The 20,952-nt window shown below is 42.4% G+C and overlaps 1 protein-coding gene across 1 annotated transcript in view; it reads right to left on the bottom strand.

Annotated features, from left to right (window-relative positions):
- Window positions 1–20,952, bottom strand: part of LOC146810320 (cholesterol transporter ABCA5-like) — a 1,540,893-nt gene that overhangs the window by 1,016,432 nt on the left and 503,509 nt on the right. Inside the window, exon 12 of the mRNA XM_085617316.1 lies at window positions 18,277–18,387. Coding sequence (XP_085473442.1) covers window positions 18,277–18,387 — 111 coding nt within the window. The remainder of the gene's footprint in view (window positions 1–18,276; window positions 18,388–20,952) is intronic.

Consider the following 20,952-nt stretch of genomic DNA (forward strand, 5'->3'; position numbering starts at 1 on the left):
TTTATAATAACTATGACAAAAAAAGAAGTTAATAAACTTTCTTTTCTGTGAGCCAAAATCCAGTCTTTCAGCCGCTCTCTCCTGATTGGCGAGAGTCTGCCCAGGCTGGCCAGGATGCTCTAATGTGGTGTGAAAAGCCCTGCTAGGGAGGCAATGGGTTTCCTGTGGGCAGAGAAGTTCAAGCTGCAGAGTACATAGCAGCAAGGAGGTGAGGGGTAGGCTGACTCCCATATCCTGCTACCCCCGTCACACAGGAGCCTGTAATTAAATTAAGGAGACGGTTAGAAGGGGAGTGTTTATGAAAATTAGCCACACCAGTAGGTTGGGTTAGCCTGATCCACCTCTTCTGGAAAGACTTTCTCCATTTTGGATTTTGAGAAAATGGTGCTTTCTGGGATAAGAATATGCCACACTTTGGAGGAAGTGGTCATACACCTGAGTGGCACCCTGCATCCCATTGGCCAGGGATGCCCCACTTCTTGGTGCCCAGAAACTGTGAATACATATGGGAGAGGTGCATAGCTCCTAAAGTCTGCTGCCTGAAGAGACCAGAAGAAGGACTGCCCTGCTGAATCCCTGACATACACCAAGAGGACTGCACCTGCTGTACACTGTGGGACTTAGCACAAAAAGGACTTTGCCTGACTCTGAAAGTCTAATGAGTGGAGTCCCTGCAAGCTACAGGTTAACAGTGCCCACCTGCATCATCTCATCCAAGAGTCTCCATCCTGGAGTGCGTCCAGTGAGGATTTGGCCAGGTGCACTGTGAGAATTGTAGTCCAGACATCCCAAGGAACATGTAGGAGATTCCACACCCTTGCATTTGTGTTTTGGACACTTTGAACCTTTAAGAGGAACTTCAGGAAAAAGTTCCAGAAGTGTGGATAAGTTTGGAGCAACTTTTGGAAAAAGCTTCATAAGAGGACCGATTCAACATCGAGAGTCAAGCCGGCTACCCTCAACCGCAACCCTGTCTGGATTTCAGGTCATCCTGCTGAAGCTCTGGAGCTCCAGACTTTCAGGATTTGATCAGGCCTCGCAGAAAAGAAATCCGAAGAAGTCACATTGAAATCAGCTGCCTGGGGAGAGCACTTGATATCTAGTGAAAATCCTCCAGAAGAGTTTTTAAGTGCCAAGGTAAATGGGCAAAAGTGGCACTATATGCTTTTAAGCACTAGAAAGTGCTTATTCCTTGAAAATATCATATCTCCGGTTACCTACACTGGATTTATGTCATTTTGCTGTCTACTTGTCCATAAAAATATTAACTATTTTTATAAAATGGAGTTGGATTTTTAATGTGTGTTGTGTGTTATGTATTTAAAGTATTAGTGTTTTTAAATACTTTACATGCCTGTCTCCTAAGTTAAGCGTGCCTGCTTGTTGCTAGGTACCAAGGGGTGAGCAAGGGATTAATTTATTGAGACTCTAACTGAACCTTTTATTGTGTTTGTGGCCTTATTACTAGAGGTAAGTCACTACTAACAACTACTAATAGTCCACTTTCCAACAAATGGGTTATGAGAGTGTATACTATTTCCTAAAACCTCAAGCCCAGTTCCCCCCTTGCTAGTTTTGAAAACAGGGCTTACCACTCCATGTCCTCTTTTCTACCCATATCTCTGTGATGGTTATTCTAGGTGGGTTGGGGGGATACCTGAGAATAGATAGAATCAAGGGTTACCACTGAAATACCTTTTTTCTTACTGATCTTTCCACGCTGATGTCCTGTATAAATACCTGTAGGTCTTACTGGGACTTCTGAGGTAGGCTTTTTAATCAGGAATTAACTGTATTCCTTGGTAACCCCAAAACAAGTTCCTTAACAGAGAATATCTCTGGTACTAAGGCTGCAAATAATGGTATACTCCAAGTTTGTGAACACTGCCAGAAGTAGTTCTTATCCCACAAATATGTCCAATAGCAATGTTGCTTGACAGTGAATTATTATATCAGAACTTCATAAGACCAGTGTCTATCTTTACTCCTTAATGCAGATTTAAGGTTTCAAAAGCTGGAGTTATGCACTGACTTAAGGAAACCAAGGGATCACCGACCGGAGAGCCCTCTCAAGGACAGTAAGTGTGACCTTTCCTTGCGCTGAGCATTCTCGTTTCAATTGTGGAATAGTTGTCTGTTATTTTCTCCTTCCTTTCTTTCAGGTGATCGGGACCTTGCACTGCAGAATAAGTACTTACTGGAAACAGGCCTAATGGCAAAACTGGATCCGGGTCACTGCAGAGGTATTTGAGGTTTCACCTTCAAGTAAGTTCTAGAATAATAGACATTGTGTTAGTGGTAGGTTTGGCTTTCATAGCTAGTTGAGTTGAAAATGGTGTCCAGTTCCCGTAAGATTACAAAGTCTTGCAAGAGCGGTTTCCATGCCTTCTTGAACAGATCGGTGACAGCAAACGTTTGGTGTGGCAGCCAAACTAGGGAGGTGGAGGCAAACTTACCTATCTTCAACAATGTCCTTTCTCACCAGCACCATAACTACCCTTGGCCATACACTAAGTTGGAGGTCATAGGCAACAGTGACAGGTTGGGTGTGTTGCATCACACCTATGAAAGCCTCCGCCAAATAAATGGATGTAATCTTGATGCATGTGCTTGAAGGAAAAGGAAACAAAGTGATAGCTGTTGCTTCTAGGACTCTAAGAGGGTGAAAGCATTACTCTGTACAGCAGGAACTCTTGCTTGTTTTTGGCTAATGAGCATTTCAAGGTTTGCTGCAGGTATTACATTTAGTCATGGGTTTGAACAACAATATTTTAATATAAGCATTCGCTTGTAAACGAGCAGAGACCATAACACATGCAGAATGCGCCCTGAACAGCCTGTTGGCTTGGGGAGGTTGGAAAGACATAAATAAAAGGTGGAACTCTTACTATGATTAAGGAACGTGGCTGTAGATTTCATTTTTTAGTTGCCTTTCAAAAAGTGAGAGAAAGGGGTAGAATACTATAGTGGTGACTGGATGTATGGGTCCCTTTGAATGAGATAGTAGCTGTGACAGAAAATAATTACTGCTGAATTGTGTTACAGACATTACAGAAATATCTTATGTTGGATTTGCCCAGAATGTAGGTATTGTCAGTGAAGAGAAGATATTTTGGAAAGGTTTAAATGTGTTCTCTCTGGATGATAGTAAGCTGCCACATTATGATAAATTGACGTCCACTGAAAATGTGCAAGAGAATATTTTGGATTTAGCCCATACAGGTCACCTGGGCAGAAATATGACCAAAAGTAACACTCATGTTGGTCAGGTGGCAGTTTTGGTTCAGGAGGTGGGCTGGTTTTTATGCATTTCCAATCATGGTGGGTATCAACATGTGTGCCAGGTATAATAATTAAAATTGTCCTTTCTGAGTCCCTAAGTAAGTGTTTTTTGAGAAAGCTTTTTAAATCTGGGCTCCTCAGTTGATGAAACAATTTCAGAAGAATTATCCTCACAAACTTAAACAGGTAAAGTTAGGAAAGATGCCTAAAAGAGTCCTGAGGAGAAGGCTACTCTCATGATTCTCTTACAGTGGAAGATGTAGAGGGTGAAGAGACCGCTGAGACGTGCTTGACTGCATCGCCCAGAAAACTCGCTCTGATGTAAGTGGAATCCTGGAACTTGGATTCTGGGGTGAAACTAGGCTAGCAAAAGGGTCAAGAGAAGCTTGTTCTGCTTTGGGTGAGATACGCAGGAGCTGCATGAAAATCTAGCAATCTCAGTGTGTCAGGGCATTACAATATGTACATTTACACTCCCTACTCACGCCCCACACCTTTTTTGTTTCCCTCCTGGGATTTCAATGTCAAGGTTACTATGATGAAATTCCCATCCCTTATCCTCCTGATATTGGCGTTTGTGACCACACCTCTTGGTCATTTGCACAGTGTGCTTTCCTCTTCTCCAGGAATAAAAGGCGGCTCCAGGCAGTCCTGCCTCTCATCACCACTACTTACTCACAAGACGCTGGTAAGCCTTGTGATGGAGCACGATTTTTTAAGAATAATCTTGCTTAATCAAGTCTGCTCATCAAGTGTGTTATAATAAACATAACTAACAGAGTGGAAAATAATAAACATGGGAGTTTTTTTTTAATTTTTTTAAGTGCAACGTAAAAGTCTGCAGGAGAGACACAACACGAATTAGTAATCTAAACTGCAACGAAAGCATGCAGAAAGGGTGACAACTGGTATTTCGAGAAAAACCTATGAGACCAGAGAGAAACTTAACACTGTACTAAGTAATTTGCAAATTTAGAGAATATGATAATGAAAATGCTTGAAGTAAGATATTTCTTGAAAATGGTTCCTATAATCACGAGGAGTCATAATAAAAAGGGATTGCTTATATTTTCTTCTTTTTTTACTTTATTTTTGAAACAACAAATTTGTATTGATTTTCCAAGGTACCAAATGGGCAAAGCCCAGCAAGGATAGTACAAATGATGTGCATGGCATATAGTACGTAGGTACATCATACAAATACCATACAGCCTGCGGAACAGCAGACCAGAAACACATCAAACAACACAGAACACACCTAGAGAACGTTACATGCACATTATACATAGATAATTGGCCACAAATAGTCAAAGCCATTAGACTAAACAGGTGAGTTGCCAACCACCAATTGCTCAACGGGAGGCGGACTGCGATAATGGGGGCAGATTGATACCTCTGTAAGCGGCCCAACGAGTCCAGATCTTCCTGTGTTTCTGTGGGCACCCTCTCGCCTGAAAAACCACAATTTCGGCAGTCATACATCTGTCTATTGCCTTTTTCCATCAAGCAACGCTGGGCGGGGATGAAGCCTTCCAATGCTGTGCGATGTCCCTCTTAGCTAGAGTGAGACCCAAAAATAAAAGGTGCTGCTTGTAGTGGCTCCCCCCAATGTCATCAGTGCTATGTAGAACCACCAATCTGGGGTCGAGCGGGACTGTCCACGCCAGAACCTGGCCCAGGCAGGACGTCACGCTAATCTAGAATGGATGAACCTCCGTACAGCTCCACATGGTATGCAGAAGGGAACCGTCATCAGCGGAGGCACAGAGGAGACTGGATAGCACCCATTTTCCACAACCTATGGCGAGTGTAATATTCCCGGTGAGGGTACTTAAACTGGATAAGTCTGTATCAGGAAGACACCACCGAATACTAGGGGCTAGCCAGACCTCCGTCCAGTCATCGTCCGTGAGGGTCGGCAGATCGGCTTCCCATGCTGCTCTAGTTTTGTGGACAGTGGTCTTAGTGTGGGTATTAAGTGTCTGATAGATTTGCCTGATTTTGTGATCAACTATGTCCCCATCAGTAAGCGGCCTTCTAGCGGGTGGAATTCCGGTAGGGCCTCCAAATGACGAATCTGGGGGTCTAATGCATGTCAAAGCTGCAAGTAACAATGGAACTGAGATTTATGCAAATCGTAGTCAGACTGCAACCGTTGAAAGGACTTAAGGGTAGTGCCCCGCAAGACATCCCCCAGGGTAGAAATCCCAATAAGGTCCCATTTACAGAACCCGTTTAGAGCAGAAACAGGTCACAGATAGGTGCCCTGCCAAAGGCAAGTTAGTCTGCCCCACCATCCCATGGACCAAACCGTGCGCCTCCAGATCTGTATGACTGTCTGGCACATTGGAGGGATAGTTTCTAGAGATGCGTTGCTATACAGGAGGTGCAGCAAGGGGGTGCCAACCATGGCCTCCCGCTCGACCGCGTAAGCCGGATCCGACAGGGACCCATACCACCATTCGTTAATCACCAAAAGGTGAGAGGCAGAATAATATGCATGAACATCCTCCGCTGCAATGACGCCGCAGTATGTGGATTGTGTACACGTGTGATGTGAAACCCGAATCGCAACCCCCTGCCACAGGACTCTATTCAGGATTGCATCGAGTTGCGTAAACCACATTGGAGGGATAGCGTACGGAAAATTCTGAAGTCGATATAATAGGCGCAGCAAGGACACTATCTTAAAGATAGCGGACTGTCCATATAAGGACAGAGGCAGCTGGGACCAAACCGTCGTCTCATTGCGGACAGCCGGAAGCAGTGGGGCTTTATTATGCGTCTAGGAGACCGTGGTGCACGGCAAGATAAAGATACCTAGGGACTTAAAGCCTGTAGTAGCAATGGATAATTCAGACACCCATGCCTGACTCCTCTGCTCCCCGCAGATAGGGAAGAGTGTGGATTTGGATGGATTGGTGCTCAACCCCGTGGTTTCGCCAAAGATTCGAAGGATCTGGAGGACGCGGGGCCCCGAGAACCACGGGTCTGACATGAAGAAAAGAGCATTATCAGCGCAGAGCACGATTCTGTCTGGATATTCCTGTGTCCAGTCCATCCCCCAGATCAGCGGGTCTCGACGCACCCAAACCCCTAGGGTTTCTATGACTAGGGTGAATAGGAGGGGGGACAAGGGGCATCCCTGCCTCGAACCCCAACGGATGGAAAAGGGGCCCGATCGAAAACCCGCCACGCAAACAGATGCAGAGCGATCCGTATACAACAGCCGGGCATAAGCTATGAACCGAGGACCCAGATTTATGGCATAAAGGAGCTTGAAGAGGTAGGTCCAGCTCAGGGAATCAAATGCCTTATCTATGTAGGCTAGTAAGACGGCTGCCGGGCGACCCAGTCTGTGCGCTCCCGCAATGGAGTTGTGAACTCGCCTGATATTATGTCTGGTGGAGCGCTGTGGCATAAAGCCAGACTGGTCAGGGTGTATGAGATCTTGGATGCATGTACGGGGTGGTCCGCCAGGACCTTCCTCAGGAGCTTGGGCTCGAAATTGAGCAATGAGATAGGACGATACGAGGCTGGGTGCTCAGGGGGTCGGCCAGGCTTCAGGAACACTACGATCTGGGCATGCCACCAGTCCGTGGGCAAAATACGCTGCTCTAGAGCTTCATCCAGTGGCTCAAGTAGATGTGGGCCCAAGGTCGCCATATGTGGACGCATGAAGTCGCTGGGAAAACCATTCGGACCTGGGGCCTTACCTGGATGAAAGTTTCCGAACGCCGCCTGCAGTTCATCCATAATAATCGGGCTATCCAGCAAGTCCCGTACTTGATCGGAGAGTTTACGAGGAGGAATATCCGAAAGAAATTCACCAATGATGGACTCTGATTTCAACTCCTGTTCTTGATAGAGATTGGAGTAAAAGAATGCGAAAGCTTGCACCACCTTTTCGGGGGAGGTGTAGAGTACTCCATCCCGAGCCCTCAGAAAGGGTACCTGTACTGGGGTTGACCTAGCCTGACACAGCCGATAAAGCATTTGGCTGGACTTATCTCCCCATTGGTAGATCCTGTGCTGGGCGCCAGCCACGCTTCCTTGGCCTCGTCAGTAAGGAGCTGATGAATTTGCTGTTGGATAAGTAAGAGATTGCGCCGAGAGCTTGGGTCCAACCCTTCTAACATTTGCGACTCTAACTGGCTTTGACGGTCCTCTAGTTCCAGCAACTGTGTCAGGCACCTACGTTTCTCGCCCGTACGGAAGCTTATGTCAGCCCCCTAATCGTTGGCTTAAGGGCCTCCCTCAATGTTGTACGTGATGGGGATGAATCTATATTAAACTGGGAATTCTGAAATGGCGAGTCGTAAAGTCTCCTGATAGTGAGCGTCCCGAAGGAGCCAAGGGGACGTATGCCACCGGCAAGGGGTGCGTTGGACCTGCCGACGTAACTTAATTTGAATTATATTTTCTTCTTCAAGTATTCGAAATCAGACGATGCTATGAATTTAACTGAAATGATATTTTATTTCTGCATATTATTTTCTTATGCATTCCTTTATTTCCTTATACATTATTAATAAAAGCGTGTTATATGCTTTAGAAGACGACGATTTTTGGTATTTCTGTGAAGGTCTCAAAACTTGTTAGTGTTATTTCTCTTCCTAATGTAGGCCTCAGAAGAATATTATTTCTAAAATGCTGATTTATTAGCCTTGGCTGTGTATATTATATCATTAGAGTTTGAATTCTTCCCACGGTTGGAGTATTTCTTTCTATGAATAATTGTGTTGACTATGTTGCAAGCTGATGTGAATATAAAGTAGTCTTGATGTGTTTCCTACTTCCGAGGTGAGCAAGTGAACAAAGGACTACCTTGTTAAAGTTTCGGATGGACTGGGCTGGAAATGATCACTAAAAAAGAGGGGGGGGGGGGAAGGAGCTGGATGTAGGGTCTAGTGGCGCGTGCTGCTGAATATAAAGACATCACTACAGAGAGTCACAGTTCCTAAGTAGAAGTTAAGACAAGAGAGAAGAGGGAATAGTCGTTCCTATGGGAAGGTCGGAAGGACCTTTACTTGATGCCCTCACACACCCCAAAGGATGTCATGCTTCATCATGGGGCGGTGCTCCTCGTTGGGCTGGCGCTGCAATGCCCTACGGGTCCCCCAAAGGGTCACTTTGTTGAAGATCTTTTTAGGAATCTCGCTGTATGATGTGTTGATGTGTGTGGGTCTGCGTGCAAGGGTACGTGAAGCGTAAATGTTAAAAGGTGACTAGAGGGGGTGAGGCAAATACATTTTATGAGAAAGGCTCTCTGTCATCAATAAAAACCATAATGTTGTATGCTGCTCAAGGGTGGTAATGGCCCTCAGTAACTAGACAAGTGCAAAGTCTTTTGTAGACGGGGATAAGGTCGACATGTTTCGTGCTGTGCTGTGGCCTCAGGAGGAGATCCTTTGTGCTTCTTCAGGACCTAGGGGCAGTGAAATAAGGGTGGGGGGGGCGTTTGTTGTGTGGTGGTCTATATAGATATCTTAGTACCACTCAATGGACCCGTGTAGTGGTCCTATCTAATGGTTATGGGTGTATAATCCCATGAGTAGCGGCAGAGGTGACCACCTTCGCAATAGTTCCGATGTGAAGTATAGGTTCGTTGACCTACCCGACCTCTCACGGCTCATGTTCACCTCATGAATCCTAATCAATGGAATCGTGCAAAACTGTTCAAAAGAAACATTTGGAGGTTAGAATTGTGAAAAGTTTGGGATATAATTTTTCCGTGGGGAAAAAAATGAGCGAGAGAAAGCCTTTTGCTGCTGCACTCTCGACGCTACTCTGGCTGGCTATTACCTTTGCAAATATTGGGCATGACATGCTGTTGGTCCAAACTCTGATTCTCCCTTGAACTGAACTATACTGATTTCCCCTTTACACTTCATCGGCTGGTGAAGTTGCAATAGTTATACCTATTCGGCTGAAGGGTTAGCTGTTTCAGACTTTAGCATGCTGTGCAAATAGTCTCTTGACATTAGGTTCGTATACATTTTCAAATTGCCTATTGAAAATTGCAATGTGTATCTCTCTTTCTCTCCTCTCACACTGGTTATTGATTTGATGTTTTTACCATGATCTGTATTTGCTGTTGTGAATTTACCTGTAATTATTAAAATAACAAGAGTACTGACATTCTAATGTGTTTATGTATTGACCATTCATATTTGATGATTTAGATAAAGGTATCTTGATAAGTATACAGAGTCTGTCTTTATTGACGAATTATTTGACATAATGTGAATTTTGACTGTTGTTGGTTAGGCATTTTCTTAATTACAGGTCCTCATGAAGGAAAGAAAATCCGTCTCTAATTATCTGAGTGCCTATTAGCTCTTTCAAAGATCTATCAGAGGATCTTATGATTTGTAAGTGGTTATAGAGTTTCTATGGGCCCAAATTCTTTGGAATAATAAATGATCGAAATTTGGTTTATGTTATAATGAGGATATTGGGAATGGTTATAAAATTACACCGCTTCCGCTGGATCACTTGCATTTCGGGCTTCCAGTACTTTAGTTACATAGGATTAGTTCTCAATTGCTCAAAGCACATTTCTCCTGTTTCAGGATGTGCAATTAGTAATCTCAGATCTCGTAATGGCCGTTCTGAAGCACTGACATCCTGCGAGTTATAGGAGCTGACCTCAATTGCAACTGGAGTACTTCATTTTTTCTTCCGAATTTGCATTGTTTCCCAGCTGGTATTTCTTTGCCTCGCTATTACCATGAACAGGGATTTCTTTTGTTGAGGTTTGGGTTTATCTTTACACTTCCATATTTCATATCCTTTTCAGGTTTAGTTGCACACATTTATCAACCTGGCCTGGCTCAAGACATACCCCAAAGGTTATCGAGAGGCACATAGCTCCAGTCTGGGTTGTATGGTTAATGCCCAAGAGAAATATTATGTTCATTGAGAATATTCTACAAACTGCTGGTGGCACACGACAAGAGGCATGACAAATTAAGAATTTTGTGACATATATTTCCTGAGCATAAGAGCAAGAAAATAAAAAAGAGAACAAGGAGCATGGATACTTTGTTAGAGAAATTGAGCAACGAAACAAGAATAGTATTTATGTCTGCATTATTGGCAGAAAGCAGGAACTAAGGACGATGTGCATCTGTGCTATAAAAATAGTATGGCTAGGTCACTCTTGCTTTGACGGTGCAAAGATGCACACAGGTTTTGATAATGGTATAAACAATAATTGGCAAAGCCTGTAAGTCAGAAATTAGCAAAGCCAGTAAGTCAGGCCTTGGCAAGGAGGGACAGTGGTTATTCATTTAATTACAATCATATGCCACAAAAATAAAAAGAAGAAAACATGCCATACCATAAGTATTGCAACTATGTGCTGGATATAAAGCATTTGATAGTTGAAAAAATAAACCACTGCATATAGATTGAATAGAACAGTTATATGCTTCTTAACAGGGAGGTGCACTCAGAACAGTATAGAAAACCTTTTCACTCTTAATGGACATAAGAAAATATGACTCTTTGTGGCACAAAGAAAAATGTATCGTGGACTTAGAATTACTGTAACCTTATGACATTGTTTAAACACAAAAGGATTAGTAACACAATACAGAATGAAAAGAATAACGCATTGGCAAAGTAAACTATTAGCTTTCCAGCTCTGGCAATCAAGTGCACTTCTTTTTGGCAGACATGCCTATATGGTTAGGCAAAATGTGTCACTCACAGTGCAAGAAAGCCAATAGGGCAAGTGGGTGGAGCATGGCCCCATACTGCACTATGTGGTGGGCAGAAGCAAAATGGGAATGACATGTGAACAGACCAATGGATGAAGAGGGCTGACCAAGTGTCGCTCTACGTATGTATTTTTTTTATGTATACTTATTTTAGATTGCCTTAGAATGACAACACAATTAAGACTTTCTCCAGACCAGACCAATACATTTCCTGTTAAGCCTAGTTTCAATGGTGAGGAATAGAGGAGTTCAAGAATATAGTAGTTAACTCTATTGGCTTCCAGTTGCCACCTACTCTCAACAAAAAATGATTTACAAATGCTAAGCACTTTTATGAAATGCTTGGAAGTGCTTCAGTAGCAATTGAATGAGTGAGCAAAATTATTTTGTAAACGCACATTGCAAATAAAATCACCACTTGACATTCACAAATTAGCCTAACGATGAAAGTGGGGCAACAGAAAAAATATTGATTTGCCCACTTTGAAGCAATGTGATCACATGGAAAAAGCTAGTATTAGAACGCAGGTCTCCGAGTTCCATAGTCGGCAAGTTAACCACTGCACTTGACCACATCCGTTTGTAAATCGTATGTACTTTTTTTTTTTCCAAAACATACTTTTTAAACAACTAAGCAAAATCAGCAGCGTCCTGTATTTCCATATATTTTTCCTGCAGGTTTTATATAGCGCGAACTGGACTCGAAGGTATCGAAGTCTTTATCTAGGCAGCCAGTTACATTACACAAGGTCACTTTCATATTTTTTTTGGGGGGGGGGGGGGGTTTAGGCACGGGGAGGTTAAATGATTTTCCCAGAATCACTGGATGTTGAGACGACGACGAGACCTGAACCTGGTTCCCCATTTAAGTCGGCTGCTGTTAAGTAGGAAGTACAACTTTCGGTAGATTAGAAATCTTTAATCCAAGATGATAAATCACAGGAAGCACTGCCGGTTTCAAGACTGCCATCCTCCGGGTGCCTACTCCAACTCCTCCTTCCAACTGCCCTCAACACTTGATTCACGGGACGATCACATGTTCTATTCTAGAACATACTGATCGTGCCATGAACCAAGAGTACAAATAACAACATAAACATGAGCTCGTGCATGCAAGCACGAGAAAAGTAATTAAAGGTAAATAACAAACACGTAACACATCTTCCCTCATTAATAAAAAATAAATAAATTATAAAAATTTAACCAGTGAGTTTGTTTTTGATAAATGATACAAAGTCAGACATCCAACCAGTTTTTTTTTCTGGCGTTTCTCAGAGACCAGCGAAGAACCAAAATTGTTTGAAACATTAATAACATCAGAATTACAAATAGGACTATTCCCAAATTCTTTGTCATTAGCATTATCCAGAACAACAAAATCTTCGTCATCAAGGTTATCAACAGGTTTCATATTATCCTTTGGACTTAGATAAACATTCTTATCTGCTTTGAGAAAAGCAATTCTACTTAAATTCCAAACCTTGTTATCAGAGAGCCTCACCGAATTCTTAAGCACTTCTTTTACCTCAAAAGGACCCATGAAATGACTCTCCCCTTTTTTAACTTTCCAAGGTTTCTTAACCTTAACGAGCATGCCTACTCTAACAATAGGATCATTTACAGAACCTCTCTTTTTGTCAAATCGTTCTTTAACACTAAAGTGATTCTTCAGAAGATTTTCCTTTACTATATTAAAATCTAAATCAGACTTAGTAGATGAAGTCAACCAAACAGGATTGCATTTGGTTCTTGGAAGCCTACCTCTCATGATCTCAAACGGAGAATAACCGGTCATGACATTAGACGAGGTTCTGTACATCCATACAGTTTTACTAATTTGTAGTTCCCAGCAGTTTGAACAGCACCTTTGAGAACCCTGTTGAACCTTTCAATAGTGCCATTACCGCTTGGATTGTACAATGAAGTCGTGCAATGAGTAATTCCCACTCTACTAAAATACACTTTAGCCTTAGTAGATAAGAATTGGACACCATTATCAGTAATAAGGCGTATAGGAAGTCCCTCTTCAGTGAAAGTATCATCCAGGAAAGAAAGAACAGAATCAGTATCCACCCTATCAACTACTTTGACAACCGGCCATTTGGAAAATACATCAATGGTTGCCAAAACATATTTGGCATTAGGTCCAATAGGACCCATAATATCCATTGCAATAGTATGCCAGGGAACATCAGGAATATGGGTATCTCCCATATTGGGTTTAAGGGTAACCAGTGCTTTATCAGCATTCGCACATGTAATGCAGTCCCTCACTAAGCGTTCAATAAAGATATCCATCCCTGGCCACCAGAACAAATCTTTTACTTTCTGTTTGGTTCTAACAATACCGCAATGACCTTCATGACCATGGGAAACAATGTTTTTCCTCAACTTATACGGAGGAATGGCCCGATCACCTCTTTTTAGTATACCGTCCATTAAAGAAAGTTCGTCCCTAATCTCCAAAAAAACTCTAAGCTCAGGACTGATGTTTCTTTTATGTGGCCAACCACTGACAATGAATTTACTTACATTTTAAAATTGAGTCATTCTCAGATTCTTTGACCCAACTATTGCGGTCGATAGGTATGGAACCTTCATCATGAACTAACGCAATATGAAAATTATCCCACTCATTGTGGGTACATTCTTTCAGTGTTAAAGGCATCCTTGATAAAAAATCAGCTGTTACATTTTCTTTACCAGGAACATATTCAATGGAATAGATGAAATCCTGCAAACGCATAGACATACAAGCAATTCTCGCCGAAGCCTTCAACATACCTTCTGTGGTTAAAAGACGTACTAGTGGTTTGTGGTCACTCCTAATAATGCATTTCTTTCCCCACACAAATTCCTTAAAGTGTTCAAGTGCCCAAATACACGCTAAAGTTTCTCTTTCAATGGTGGAATATTTCTCCTCCGCAGGTGTGAGTGCTCTAGAGGCATGAGCAATTATACACTCTTTACCTGTGTGGGATTTTTGCCCTATCACAGCTCCTAGACCTTTCGAACTTGCATCAGTAGTAATGATGCAAGTAAGCGAAGGATCAAAACCTGAGAGAGCAGAACGGATTGCTTTTTTGACATCATTAAACTCCTGTTCACACTCATTTGACCACAAAAACGTATTTTTGTTCTCGATAAGTTGTCTAATATTGAACGTGCGACAAGAAAAATGTTGTACATACTTTGAATAGAATTCAGTAAGCCCCAAAAAAGAACGAACATCGTCTTTAGATTTAGGGTGGGGAGCACATTTAATGGCCCCAACCAAATCATTTTTAGGTTTAATTCCTTCATTACACAATTCATGACCAAGATAGGAAACTGATTTTACCCCAAATTTACACTTGGAATGTTTTATGGTCAACCCATGCTCAGAAAGAGCCTTGAAAACATTCTCTAATGCTGACAAATGTGTTTGTGAGTCACCACCGAAAACAAGAACATCGTCTTGAAAACAAACAGCATTATGACAATTCTTTAAAATATCTTGCATGACTCGTTGAAAAATAGCTGCAGCGGAAGCTAAACCGAAAGGCATCCTATTGTACCTGAAACAACCAAACGGCGTAATGAATGCTGTAAAATCCTTGCTATCTTCATGTAATTCAATTTGGTGGTACGCAGATGATAAATCGATAGTAGAAAAGAAATTAGCACCACCAACATTAGTCAATAATTCAGAAATACACGGTAAAGGAAACTGATCAACTATGATGTTGTTATTTAAATGGCGTAAATCAATGCATAATCTAATATTTCCATTAGCCGTTTAGCTACGACAATGGGAGAAACCCATTCTGAGGACTCCATCCTTACAATTATGACCTCTTTTACTAATGAATCTAGCTCTTTTTTGACAACTTCACGCACCGCAAACGGAATGTTGCGTGCTTTGTGAATTCTTGGACAAGCATCCTTTTTTAAGCGGATCTGGAGTTTAAAACCAATCAACTTTCCAATGTCAGAGCTAAAAACACTTGGAAATTTGTGCAATAAGTGTTCACCGAAACCATTAGATTCGTCTATTACCATCACAGGGTCTGGACTGTTAGGATTAAGAATAATATCCAATTTACCTTGATCAAACCAACTTAATACAGAAGGTCCTTTCTTAGACACATACAGTTTCGCAGTACAAACACGGTTCTTAAATCTAAATATTAGGGTCCTGTAACCAAGGATATCAATCCTTTCACCTGAGTAACCATCCGGACTGATGTCGGTTACTTCTAGTACATCACCCAATTTTGGCACAAATTCAGACTTCCATACTGCCTCATTAACAATTGAGTAGGGTGAACCTGAGTCAGCATACATTTTAGTATTCACCCCACCAATGACGATATCACAAATGGTTTTTTTTTATGACAGAAGAATCAAATTTCAGAATGTAAAGGTCCGAATCCTTGATGTTGAGAACATAAGAACTAACATCACTACAACTAGTATTGGATTCCTCACAATCACTCTCAACTGTTTGATCAATGCATTTGACTTTGTTACTAACATTTCTTTTGTTACATGCCTTAGAAAAATGACCAACTACATTGCAATTAGAACATCTCTGCTTGATAGCAGGACAAAATTTAAAATTTGCAAGGTGAGTTTTACTACCACACCTGTAGCATTTCAAATTATCCTTATTTTCATCATTTTTATTTCTAACATTGGTTTTGTTGTTTTTTGAATCTTGAACTCTAGAACTAGCTTTAACACTGACTTTTGCAACTACTTCATCATTTGTGATTTTAGATTCACCTTTAACTTGTTTAGCACTTCTACAAGACATTTCAGATTTTCTCACAATGGCTAAAATGCTTTCAAGATCAGAATCACCGTTGACCCATAATCTTTCTTGTATAGTGGAATTATTAGAGTGCATAAACACTTGATCTATAATGAACTCTTCTTGTAGAGAACCAAACTTGCAATCCAGAGATAAAGTTTTAAGTGCAGAGACAAAACAATCAACAGTTTCATCAGTGAGTTGTTTCCTTTGAAAAAACTTATAACTAGAAATTCCAACGCAGACTTTAGGTGAACTGTACTTGTCAAAATCTGCAATTGCTTTATCAAAAACATTACTATCACCACTACATTCTGTTCTAGGTAATTGGTTAAATGCTTTGAGACCTTCAGGACCTAAAGAATGTAAGAAAATGCCTTTCTTCTCAGGTGGTTTCATTTTACCATTAGCATCCAGTGTTTCAATATAATTTAAAAAATAAGATTTCCATTCTAACCATGGCATACAATATGAGCCGCCAGCCGGCCAATAGGCTTGAGGAGGAGAAAGAGTATAACCCTGCGCACACATTATTATGAATAGTCTTAGTGTAACCTCAATCAAAAATTTTGCACGCAAAAGAAAAGTGAGAATAAAATTGAATTTAAATGACACAAAAATACAAAGACAAATGGAGAATTAATGTCCACTCGAAGGCTCACTTGAAACGATGAGGAAATATCTTCAAAAGAATTAAAACAGTCGTCTGAACAAAGCAAACTTAGTAAGCAGTACCTTTGTGAAGAAATTCCAAATAAAACGGAAGCAAAACGAAGAAGAAATGATCTTGCGCTAAAATAAATGATTAACCTGAAGAGAAATTCATTCAAGTCAGACTACGTGCCTAGAGCGTCACACGTTATAGGCTACGTGCGTACAGCGTCAGACGTTAAATCGTGGGAGAACGCTCTGCGTAGACAGACGAACTGCGCAGCAATCGAAAACTCCAAAACTGCTGACGCCAGGAATGGAACGGACGGACACTTCTGCTCGGAACACGGTGAGAGGAACGTTGGTTGTGTTAACTTAAAAAATAACACAGATGAAGATGCTAGCCAATCCCCGCATGCCACACTGTAAGGAAATAGGCAGCAGAAACCAGGTCCGCACCTTCACGCCAACACAAATATAGATTTCACGATGTTTGCTCTCCTCCAAAAGAAATGCCACATGAGACCGTCCAAGAGTGCAAGAACCTCAAGGTGCACTGCCAGCAGGAATTTCGATTCTTGGTGTGTAGAAAGACATCAACTGGAGCAACAAAATCCCACACCGCTTCGTCAATCCTTCTTTTAGTGCAAACGTGACACACGAAGTATTGAAATGTAATCCGAATTGAAGTGGGTTCGAGCAATCAGTGCTTCCATAGATCGTCGCCAGGTTTGTTAAGTAGGAAGTACAACTTTCGGTAGGTTAGAAATCTTTAATCCAAGATGATAAATCACAGGAAGCACTGCCGGTTACAAGACTGCCATCCTCCGGGTGCCTACTCCAACTCCTCCTTCCAACTGCCCTCAACACTTGATTCACGGGACGATCACATGTTCTATTCTAGAACATACTGATCGTGCCATGAACCAAGAGTACAAATAACAACATAAACATGAGCTCGTGCATGCAAGCACGAGAAAAGTAATTAAAGGTAAATAACAAACACGTAACAGCTGCTCTGGCCGTAACGCCATGTCTTCTCCCAAATTAAAGAAAACAACCATAGAATGCTTGGCACTAACTGGGATTGATACACCACGAACGCGTTATGGGTTTAAAATATAGTTCCAAAACACGGATGTGGACATTGCTGTGTATGTACAGACAAGTGCATATATCTGTGGGTTGCTTATGGTCTGTCTATGAACTGGTTGCTGATACAAGTATCTCCCTCGGTATGACAGGCTTCTCTTCTGTGGTTTACTCCCCTGCCAAGAACACGGAACATAGGACTGTGAAGGCCACTTCCTGGTAACCACAATTCTAAATTTTCCTTGCCCTGAAATAACCTCTAAGGATCAGACCAAGTAATAGTTTGAGTATTGGATTATATTTATCTATGAGGCCTCTTATGTACATGTTAGCGCTTTCATTTATACCTTTACAGAAATTTGACAGTAGATTTTCAGATACATCTCACATCTTTAACTATTATAGTAGCAATAGAGTACACGTTTTAGTCTGCAGAGGCATCCTAATACTGCAAAACATGAACAAAATATACACCCTCCTTCTCCCAAAATATCTATTTGCACAAAAGGGTTTATAGCACATTATAAATGCTGGTCGACACAACATGTCATACAACAACATAATAAAAGTGTAATGATGCAATCTATTTTATCTGCAAAAAAAATCCCTCCACTTTTTTTTTTGTTAAAAAAGGAAAGACTATCCGGAATGGGAAGGGCAGATTTAAATTACTTCTGCAAAAAGGAACACTATATTGGAAATCATAAAGTGGAAGAGTGAGCATCTTACCCTCGGAGGCCGGGCACAGACCGCAGAGGATGTTCATTAGCGTGGTTTTGCCTGTGCCGCTGTGACCCAGTAGAGCTGTAATCTGCCCTTCGTATATGTCAAAAGACAACCCTAAAAAAGAAAGTAAAACATAGATAAGCCGGCAGTGTCATTTCAAGAATAATGGGGGCCTGAACAATAAATACACTGGAGTCCCCCGTAAATAACAAATTTGTATTTTACGTCCTATTTTCTGCTAATTCAAGCCCTATGATGTCAAACAATATTGAATAATGGAGAAGTAGACAGATGTGAGCAACAGAGAAAGTTAACTTTCTCAGGGGCCCCTTGGAAGTTGGGGCACTGGGGAAATGCCCACGGTGCCCATGCCTGAAAACGTCTCTGTATACAGGTATGTTTATAGAGCTTTTTATCATGCAAAGCGCGGTACAGAATAAGGATATTTTACATGCGATAATTCAGGAAATTTAGTAAGAAATGACCGCGGGTAGAAAATGCAGATTTCATAGTACTTTATGCAGTATATATTATACTACATTTTTGCAAGGTGCGCCATTTGCAATTCATTTATGAGTTACCTGTCACATTTTGAAGGCTAAGAACTCAAACGCTAACTAAGGTAATAGTTGGGGATTTAGTATTATGAAAAGAAGTTTTAAAAGATTCATTATTACATACATTATTACATACAGAAAGGTACGGTGTGGCAACAGCATTGAAAGCTTTTCTGTCAGAGAACAGGCAGTGCATGGGCAGTAGCAGTGTGTTCTTTCACATATTATACACCCATGGAACAGCCTGGTACATACAGCTATCATGTAAGATTCCCTATTTCCTAACTGTTAGAAATGGGGGTCTCTAGTTGGCAGAGGTAGGTACCTTTGTCCAAATAGGGACCCTTACTTCTTTCTAGTCAGGGTAAGGGGGATTTACTTCTAAAATAACCCCTGCTCACCCCCTTGGTAGCTTGGCATAAGCGTGGGGATAGGCTTATCTCAGAGGCAGTGTGTAAAGCATTTGTGAACACATACTGTAATACAGTGAAAACACTATAAATGGACACCACACCAGTTTAGCAAAATAAGTAATCTCTATCCAAACCAAACAAGACCAGACAACAAAAATCAACAATACAGTAATAAAAATATGACTTTCAAATGGTAGAAATTGTTTGGTTCAAAGCCAATTGCAGATGCAACACTTTTCACACATAATACCTTGGATGCATCGTGCACACAAACAAAAAGGATCACAGGGAAGGTGATGTTTCGGTTCCTTACACTCAGGGAAGGTGATGTGTCGGTTCCTTGCTCCGGTAGAGGTGATGCGTCTGTTCCTTACTGCTGTGCAGGGGAGGTGATGCGTCGGTTCCTTACCGGAGAGGAGGTGATTTTGGTTTCTCACTGCGTGGGGAGGAGATGTGTCGGTTTCTTACTGCATCCCCCAACGATGCAACAAATTTGGTGCCTCGAAGCGACGATCCGTGACGTGCGTGGGTTCTTGCAGCCGCACAGCAGACCTTGAGTCGGAATCGGTGATCTCAGACTTCGGAGATCGGTGCACTTGATGTGGTGTTGTTAGAACTGGGGGTCTCTAGTTGGCTGAGGTAGGTACCTTAGTCCAAATAGGGACCCTTGCTTCTAGTCAGGGAAAGGAGAGACACACTCTTAGATAACCCCTGCCTACCCTCCGGTAGCTTGGCACGAGCAGCCAGGCTTATCTCCAAGGCAACGTGCTAGTGAAGGTCTCTATGCCACTCTTGGCTGACTCGCGGTCAGCGTCTGCCAAAATATGCCCCCAATACTGCTACGAAGGAAACAAAGTGCAGCTCCAAAATCCGACCCCGGTACTGCCACTCCTCGGCGAGTACGGCCTGCGATACTGACTTGAGCGGAGGCTCGCGCTGCAAAGATGGGAAAGGCCAAGAGCGGTCTCTCGTAGCATGCACTCTGCCCCAGGCAGAGACACACGCACGCTCGCTGAGCGTTACCTGGGGGGGGGGGGTGCAGTCCCTCTCTCCTCACGGCTTGGGCGTCATGCTGTGCAGCTTCAGGATGGCGGCGGCTGCTCCTCGCAGTGATAGTCGGGCTACCAGGCGACGGTCTCACAGCCGATCGGCTCCCAGCATGACTCCGTTGATCTTGGGCAAAGGACCTCGGACCCAAGATGGTGAAGATTCACAGGTCTCTCCTTGGCAAAGGCAGGCTTGGGCCGGCGGCTGTGATTTCTCATGGTTCCCCCTTGGGATGACGGTCCGGGCCGATGGCGATAACGATCACAGCACTTCTGGTCAGCTGTCGATCGAAGCAGAGAGCAAAACTGCTCCAGGGCACACGGTCACGGGGCAATTCTCACAAAGGTCTCAGGCTGCAAAAAGCACACGCACACAGCATCGCTGAGACACACTTGGAAACTTTGATGTTCCCGAGTTTCCACAACAGGGAGCCAGCTACTCTTGGGCCCTTGGAGACAAGTTACTTCAGGACACAGCAAAGTCCTTTTAAGCAGGGGGACACAGCACACAGCAAAGTCCCTTGTCCTCTCCTTAGTCAAATAGTCAAACTTCAGGCCAGCCCGAGAACACACAGGAAGGGCAGTCCTTCTCTTCAGCTGTTCTTCCTTGGCAGAGGTTTCTCTTGATCATGAAGTAGTTTTAATCCTTTTTCAGGCATGAGT

Source organism: Triturus cristatus, chromosome 7 (assembly GCF_964204655.1).
Source record: "Triturus cristatus chromosome 7, aTriCri1.1, whole genome shotgun sequence".
Taxonomy (NCBI): Eukaryota; Metazoa; Chordata; class Amphibia; order Caudata; family Salamandridae; genus Triturus; species Triturus cristatus.